Source organism: Limulus polyphemus, unplaced genomic scaffold, assembly GCF_000517525.1.
Source record: "Limulus polyphemus unplaced genomic scaffold, Limulus_polyphemus-2.1.2 Scaffold49, whole genome shotgun sequence".
Classification (NCBI taxonomy): Eukaryota; Metazoa; Arthropoda; class Merostomata; order Xiphosura; family Limulidae; genus Limulus; species Limulus polyphemus.
This window is the reverse complement of record NW_013665659.1, coordinates 563,004-572,204: the sequence shown is the minus strand read 5'-3', so window position 1 is coordinate 572,204 and position 9,201 is coordinate 563,004. Positions and strand designations below refer to the sequence as shown.

Genomic DNA, 9,201 nt, shown 5'->3' with positions numbered 1-9,201 from the left:
CGATCAGCGAGTGGCTGAAAGTTACTAAGGCAACTTAAATTAAGAAAATAATTATTTTTACATATATATTCTACCCCGTGCTCCAACTTAAAAAAATTTATTGATCGCCATTACAGTTTTATTTACCAAATAACAAAGTTACCATACTGATTAATTACAAAAAGGAAAATAACTTAGGTCGAGTAAGTTTATAAAAAATATATTACTTCAGTGAGTAATATTGCTAATATCTCATTTGATGTTGCATCTTTAATTGGTATTTCCCCAAAACACATAAAATAAATAGTCATTGCTAAAAAACAGTTTTAATAAATCTTCATAAAAACACGTATGATAGTCTTTGTTAAAAACAGCTTTAATAAATCTTCAGCAAAACAAGTAAGATAGTCTTTGTTACAAAGCAGTTTGATAGATTTTTCATTAAAACACATACGATAAATAGCCTTTGTTACAAAACAGTTCTGTTAAATCTTTAATCAAAACACATACGTCAGATAGTTTTTGTTACAAAACATGTAAATTGTCGCATGACTTCCAGCTGGCCGAAGACCTGCCTAATATTTTTTTAATAAAACATTTTGCTTTTCCACCAACAAGCTGTGACGAACGACTTTTGTTTCTTTCAAGCGTGATCGATTGTCTTTTCTTCTTCACTGTTTCTTCATGTTGTAGCTTTAGTCGAATCTGACTTAAAAGACCAACAAGTAGTTCATCCACGTGATGGTTGATTCCCACCGATGTTTCTATAAACTTGCAACCGTAAGATGTCGCCATGGTTCGGCCATCTGGGTGAAATATATGCGTAATTATCATAAACAGAGAACGCTATAATCATTTACACATTACATGAAATTACTTAATTTGAAACCATTAAACATTAAAGAGTAATAGCATATGATTACAACTGATCCATGCCTTCCTATAATCAAAGAGAAAGTTATGTGATGAACCACGACGCATTTACAAGATACATACCTTCAGCTACCCTGTACACAATACGTAAAATACTTTATACATATATATAAACAGATCCATGGGAAACATTCGCTAGAAGTTGGTAGGATCTTCTACGCATAAAATATTTCCATCTTTTTCGAAATTTTAATTAAGACTAGTTGGTATTTTAGATAAGCTCGAGTCCCTTGGTGGGTCAGACATAATTTTATGGGCTTAAAACGTTAAAATCCAAGGTTCGATTCTTGGCAGTTCACAGAGCACGAATAGGCCATTGTATGGCTTTACGCTAAAAGAAACAAACAAGAAAAGCTCGAAAAATATAAATATAGAAACTTTTGATTTTGACTAAATATTAAAGTTGTTTATTTAAATTAGGTGATTTAAAGGGTTAAAACACTTTCCCAAAATCAATTAGTTTGAATTAGCCTGCTACACGATTTTGATATTTAATGTCATTATATTCATTCATTTCAGTAAGACGATATTCCTTTTCAGATCTGAAGGATACGTTGAAATATCATTTATAAAATGCTTCCGACGATAACAAACAAACTACAACTTGACATATGAAGAGTATGTGCTCATATTAGATATCAAAACCTTTGCAGCGATCAGCTGAGTAATTTAGTTTCGACCTCTATCAGCTCTCATCAACTTAGCTAGGTACATTAATGTTATCCAAATGGTTTGGACTCATGAGAGTTGATAGATTGAAACTGCAGTACTTGGCTAAGAAAGTATAAAGGCTTTGTTATTCAATATAAACGAATCCGTTTTATATCTTAAGATATAAAACCGCAAGGCAAACATAACCAGAGATATAATGCTACCTGCAATGAACATAACCAGAGCTAATAATAACAGCAATGAACGTAATCCGAGAGCTTATGCTACCTGCAATGAACATTACTAGAAAGCTAACGTTACCTGCAAAATTAAATAAACTTAAACGTTTTTCTGTTATGGAGTATTAATACAAAGAGATGCGTATAAACAAAAACTACAACAACGTATATTTTCTCCTCTATTCTACTAATACATATTTTTACAAAAAGACGGCATTCGTAAAATAATAACTTCTATCATATCTTAATCTTATCAGTCATATCTAAACCTGGTGCACACTAATAACTTAATAGAACAATTGTTACAGTTAATTTTAGTAGCTATAGGGAAACAACTGTGGAATCTTAGTAAAACATGGGGAGGTGTTTTCTCTACGAAAATTCGGGGATGGTGAAGCAAGATACAGATATAACCAATTAACTAAGATGTCTTCACCTCACCTTCCCTTGCACTGTCAGCCTAACTGTGTATTTGATTTCTTTGTCTAGGCTAACCAAGCTAAAAAGAACATAATCTTACATACCGTCGGTTGTGACTACTCTCAGTCTAACTAGGTCGGCCTTGTTTCCTACTAGGATAACGGCTTTCTTGTCGTTGCTAGGATATTTAACAATCTGCTGGAGTAAGTGTTTGGTCTGTTGGAAGCTGCGCTTGTTGATGACGGAATACACAACAATGTAAGCATCGAAGTTGCAAATGGTTAATAAAATCTGGAAACGAAAGAATGTTTATGTTCATAGAATTGTTTTATGAACCTACAAGAACATACAAAATGATATTGTGGATTTATTTAGATAACAAAGGTGTATTTGAAATACGAATATAAAATCTCCAACCCAGAATTAAATTTGGTAAAATATTTGAGTGTTATAGTTACTGGTTAATGTTTCGCTCCCTTATATTCAACATTAAAATAATAATAATTCTGTGATAATAAATATTATTAGCGTTATTGTTGAAAATGTTATTGGTATTTACATGTTTGTTATTTCTAACCTCCGATATATAAGGGTCAAAAATGTAATTAATCTTTGCACATATCGGTTTTTATGTGCTGAATTTTGGACATTATGAACCCAAATAAAAAACACTAATAGAAAATGTTCAACATTTTTCAAACATACCGGTAATCTTAAAATATTAATTTCACATTTCTCACTGTCAAGTTATAAAAAGTAAACAGTTTTAATACTTCTTTCCATATGTGATACTTTCTAGTGGCAAACCGTCTTTATCCCAGCACATTTTACATACTTTCATTTTAAAATGTGAAGAATAAATTCTACTCAGTTCAAATCAACTACAAGTTGGGAAGTCATCATGAACTCTATCACACGTTTCGATTATGGCGCTTCACGTACACGTGTTTGAGTCTTAAAAATTAAAAGAAGTAAGTAGTTTCGTTGATTTTTTTAAGTGACTTGTATATGATATATTTCGGATCTTCTGAATATTCTTTAACTTCATGTTATCACTTTTCATGAAGTGACTTTGATCGGTATAAATAAAACGTTAATCTATATAGAAAGAAATAATATATACATTTACTTACGTATATACTTTATAAGGCAGTTATTTTGTTTTTACGTTGATTTATTTCTGGGTTGAGAGAATAGTCTAAAAGAATAAAGGAAATTTTGATTTAAGGTTTCTATGTTGAGATATAATTTGGAGACGCTTTCATTCCCCAGTGATTTAGTGGTAGTTTACAACTCAATACACGACACTGCTAGATTGCTGTATCTATTAAGCCTTTACTTTATGAATTAAGAGTAGAAAAATGATAATATGAAGTTAAAGGATATTCAGAAGATCCGAAATATATCGTATACAAGTCACTTTAAAAAATCAACGAAACTGCTTACTTTTGTCAAGTTTTAAAACTTATCATCAAATGTAAGTTCGTAAAGGAACTCAAGTGAACATCTCAAAGATCGACTGTAAATTGCAAAGTAATGGGGCAAATGGCCCGAGTTTAACAGCCATTTAAATATTTACCATGTGAGGCCGACGTCAAAGAAGCCGCGAATAGTAGTCGTTTCTCTGCTGATTCCCTGTACTCAGTAGACCTGCAATGCGAGTGACACATAAGCACGCCATCCATGAAAACAGCGAAATAAATGCCGTGCGAGGCGCGAGTACATGCAATAGTATATATAGTATAAGCTGAATAACCACTTATTTACATTCCAGAGCAAATACCTGATTATTAGATACTTGATTTACATAAGAATGAAATGAGATAGTTGGCATTATTTCATAGCAGCGAATTTGCCTTGCCATTCCTATAATTTTGCAAATTCCTGAATAAAACTTATGATCCTCAATGTGCCCTTCGTGAACTTTAGCTCCGCTAGGAGAAGCAGTTTTTAAAGCATAAACATTTTATATATATGTGGCTTTCTTTATAATTACCCTGTAATTATCTTTGCACCTGGGTGACACATTGTTTTATGTACACGAAGCAGATAGTTTGTATAAGACTGCAATCAGTCATTTTGTATAAAACAGTTATTATTGTTACATTCGTGCAATTTTAGTTCACATCAAATAAATATATAGAGTCGATGTAGTTGAGATAATCATTCAATATTATACATGGTGTTTATTCGTTTTAAAGTGATAAAACAAAGTGTTTGGTGTTTATAAATCATTGTTTGGACTCGGAATATACACTATTTGTGTGTGTGTATGTTCAGAGGTGTTGCTAAGTACTTAAAACATTTGGGGCTATGGCCCATAGCACCTCTTCACCCCATAATAATAATTGGATTTTTCAACATTTTGCGGAACACAAAATAAAATGATGTACAAATGATATAATGAATTACCATAGTAAATTATTCTTTATAGAAGGTCAAAGAACTTCCGTCATGTTTCCAGGTTGTTATTGTTCTACTAATTACACTTTTACTGTGTACCGCAGAAACGCAATTTGATGACGTAAAAGCCTGGCTTGACCAATGACGATTCTCCTTTTTGTGCGAGAAGGGTAGAGCTCCGCCCTCGCCGCGCCTTGTACTGAAAGCCACCAACATTGGCGGTTTTCCGCTGAGTTTCAGAACTCGCAGGATTTTTGGGTGTTTCAGAATGATATTGACCCTGGTTTCATATTCTGAGCATTTCGTAGCACATGAACCATATATGTTTATGTCAATTTGCGAACAGATCTTGTCTCTATGCGCAAGTCACCCTTTTAGATGTGGGTGCGTTATAAGAGTGAGTGTCAATTCCTTTATTCATTTCAAAGCCGAACAAAAGTGGCAGGTATTACTGACTGGCTTTCTTTCCTCTGTAGGCCTGGCATGGCCAGGTGGTTAGGGCGCTCGATTCGCAATCTACGTGTCGCGGGGTTCGATTCCCCGTCCCACCAAACATACTCGCCCTTTCAGCCATAGGGGCGTTATAAAGTTACGGTCAATCCCACTATTCGTTGGTGAAAGAGTAGCCCAAGAGTTGGCGGTGGCTGGTAATGACTAGCTGCCTTCCCTCTAGTCTTACACTGCTAAATTAGGGGTGGCTAGCGCAGATATCCCTCGTGTAGCTTTGTGCGAAATTCAAAACAAACAAACCTTCCCTCTGGTAGGTAGTCCAAAATTAGGGCGACAAAACCCATGTGTGCATAAGATATACCAACAACAATAGTTATATATCAGTGAATGAGCGTTTCGGTAATATCAGGGTTCTAGTACGCTTTTAGTGATCTCGATTAATCTGCGTTTGCACATACTAATCACTGAATATGCTTATATATCCAACAAACCTCAATAAAATGTTACTCTCATGCCCCCTCCCCCCAAAAAAAAATAATTAACTTAGTTCAACTAATATTTTTTAGATTTTGATGTAAAAGTTTACAACTAAGGTTAACTGTTAAACTCGGGATGTCTTAGCGTATACCAAAATCAGAATACTTGAAACTTGTGAATAAAAAACGATCGTATGATATTATCAGGCTTTAAAATGTAGCGTGTTTTTTGTATTTGTTTTTGCTGTTCAGTAGTATTAAATTATAGTTAATCATTAATATCTTAAATACGCTATTTTATCTAAACAATTGCTCCCCCCCCCCCCAAAGATTCAGCGGTAAGTCTGAGGGCTTCATCGCTAAAAACCGGGTTTCGGTAGTGGTGGGTACAGTGGGAACAAACAAACCTAAATTAATTTTCTCTGTTGTTTTCTTTAACATCGAACTACGGATTCCTAAGAGTACAACAAAGCGGTGATTTTTATTTTGTAAGTAGTCACATACATTTGTTTTCTAACCTAAGAGCGCGTTGCATTTCATTTCTGTTTGGATTTATTTGATTCGACTCAATAGTTAATGCATATGAAGTAGATATTTTAATTCTTAGTTTATTTGTTTTGGGATTTTGTCAGTGCCTGCGAAGATTTTTTGCTTTTTCTGAGGCACCCCAGTTCATAAAGTTTTAAATTTAAAGAGTCAAGATTCTTGTAAAAGGTCTTACTTTCATTTTAAACTGTCTTAATCCCGAAAATTGGTAAACATGATTCATGGAAGAATCAAAGCAGCTTCCAAGTACACCTAAAAAATTAATGTTAGATACAATATTGGTTCAGCAATATTAAGCTTATTAGGCTTTAGACAAGTATTGAACTACTATTTTTATCTGATCTTGACAGTCAGATACAATTGTTTTTTTCTTTAATTTAGCAGTTTTCTGAACTTCTGGGTTTCAGGTTAAACATAAAGGTAACATATAGATACGTAATCTTAAATATCATTTCGCTAAAACAAAAGAATATTTCATATACATGTTAAAGATTTCTTTTCTTTTTCACCAGAGGTGAAATTGAAAAGAGAATCTGTGACGTAGAGACCTAATGCAGTAAAACGGACTAAAATCACCATATATAGATGTTTTAGTTTTGTAACAAAATTATTTACGTATATGCAAATATGACGCGAAATTGAACTATTTTTGCTGAAGAGATCTGTGAAGTACTATAGCCAACCAATACTGGATATATTGTTGATCAATTTACAGGAAGGTAAATTTTCCAAAAATCTTTTAATATTAGTTTGTAATATGCAGAAACCGTTAGGATAAAGAAAATACTTGTCATATTTTAATAATATACCTTGTTAGCAAATTAATCTATATAGATATAATAGTACTGTCTGTTGTATGTCCATGTAACTACTTCGCAGGGTGTGGATGGATCTTCACCAAAATTGGTATGCAGATTCAATCAGTCTGTGAGGAGATACATACAAATTTTCATTTTGCGGTTTTATGGGCATTTTGCCATTTTTTACCACTGCTTCACACCATGTTGATGGACCTTCTCCAAATTTGGCATGAATATTTTTTGTGTCCATGCGGAGATACAGGCAAACTAACGGTTTCACATTTTATGTTTAGCGCTTTTTACAATTCCATATAAGGGAAGCAACTTTTCATGTCCTAACCTTTCATTAGTCATGAATTTACATAACTTCCGTCCAGGGTACGGGTACTCCAGCTAGTATACGATAAAATAGTAGTACACCATTTACTTAACTACTTTGAAAACTTCGTGTAGTTAAACATGAATTTATCTTAGCGGTGGAAGATTTTACTTATCATAGAGCTTTCGGAACTCAAACATATATATATATATAGACTCAAACAATGAACATAACATGTTTTTTTTTTTCTCTTGTACCATCACCATTATTACAAAATACAACAGAACCGCAACAACAACAGTGATGCTCCTGAGGAGCATAGCTTTAACAACATTGCTGGCCCTAGGGGACTTAGATTTACATATATGACAAACAAGATAAAATCGTTTATCTTCGTATGAGTTTGCATATTTATCAGATGAAATACACTAACTTACCATATTATCCACAAACGAATGCTCGACAAAAACTAGCTCTGACTCCTGTCCGTTAAGAACTATGGTAACTGATTTCTCATTTTCTTCAGCTGTAAATAAAGCAACAAATATCACTGCTGTGAAAAATTACAAGTTAGAAAGCGATAAAATGCTTCAATAAAATGAACTAACTACAAACTAATTATATGTAAATCCTGCTTTGCTCAATTCTTGTCAATAAATATTTTCATCAGGTACAACTTTTTCAATGGGAAAAGCTTAAGCTATTTGTTCACTAATTGGTTGAACTATTTTTATTCTTGGAATCACAAGCAGCGGAACAAATTTTAATTTAGGGAAAGGGAGAGCACCGACGACTGGGGCCACTTTATTTGCCATTTTAAAGCAGCGACTTTCCCTGAAAATTGTAAACACGTCTATTCCCCATTCAAATGGACACTTCACTATTGGGTCAAAAAATGGGAGCACGTGTCCCCATTGTTTTGCCAGTTCTGCCGATCATGCTTGGAATTCCCATTTGAGCGACTTGCAAGACTCGGCCTTTTTTAAAGAATTCGTATTGGATACGTTTGCAATTACATATGAAATGAGTAAAAATACTGATAATTGGTAAATATATTTTATTTGTTTCTGTGAACCATTCTTTATTTTCTAGTGCAAGTAAAGGATTTATTTCGATCAAATTTCGATTTTGTTTAATACCAAATAACCTTATTTTTAAATGTGCTAACAATTACCAAATTTGTATGTCTATAAGTGAAGAGATACAAGTAACTCTGAAAATAAAAGAAACCTGAAGAGAAAGAACATAAAGAAGGCTTATGTCATAAACATTCTGTAAAATAACGTCAATCTTTATTTCGATTTGATTCAAAGCTAGTTTATTTAGAAAATGTGCACTTGGTTGAAATATTTTTTTTATAATTATCTGAAACTTTTATAGTAAACACGTGAAAAATCAGAGGTGTTAATGTCCAAAATTAAAAGCTAAGAGAGGGAGTCTGAAGAAAGCAATTAATACAAGTTTCGGCAATTCGATTCAAAAGGGCTTCTATTTTACTATCCAGAAGTCTCGTCTACTGATATTTAAAAAAGATGTCAAGAAGATGAAGTAATGACTCTACACGTGTTTTTGAGCTCAACCTTGGTATTTTTTTAAACACCAACAATGCAACACGCCTACTAACCTAGTTTTAAAATGGAACATTGTCGTTCTACTTTCTTCAATCCTACGACTTATTACGTTACAAATATTTATATAATTTACCACTGTTGGACAACTAATCATAAATTACCTAAGCAAAATTTTTTGAAAAATATTTTGAGACACACACACACACACAAATAAATTAAATACAGATTCCAGAAAATGACTATAGGAAAAGTAAGCTTGCTGTTCTTCAGAAATAGTACATATATATATATATATATATTAGTTTAATAAGCATATGACAATATGTTACTTTTTAATTTATTTCGTTATTTATTCTTATTAGTAATTTAAGTTTTTAAGGTTTTACGTTACCTTTTGACAAGAAAACAACATGT

At 33.0% G+C, this 9,201-nt stretch overlaps 1 protein-coding gene across 1 annotated transcript in view; it reads right to left on the bottom strand.

Moving 5' to 3' along the window:
* Positions 1-379: 379 nt before the first annotated feature.
* The window catches only part of LOC111086694 (GTP-binding protein RAD-like), a 12,276-nt gene continuing 3,454 nt past the window's right edge, over positions 380-9,201 (bottom strand). Inside the window, exons 2-4 of the mRNA XM_022390558.1 lie at positions 7,654-7,742; positions 2,327-2,513; positions 380-785 (exon numbers count right to left, since the gene is read on the bottom strand). Of these exons, the coding sequence (XP_022246266.1) occupies positions 505-785; positions 2,327-2,513; positions 7,654-7,742 (557 nt within the window). The 3' untranslated portion in view covers positions 380-504. The remainder of the gene's footprint in view (positions 786-2,326; positions 2,514-7,653; positions 7,743-9,201) is intronic.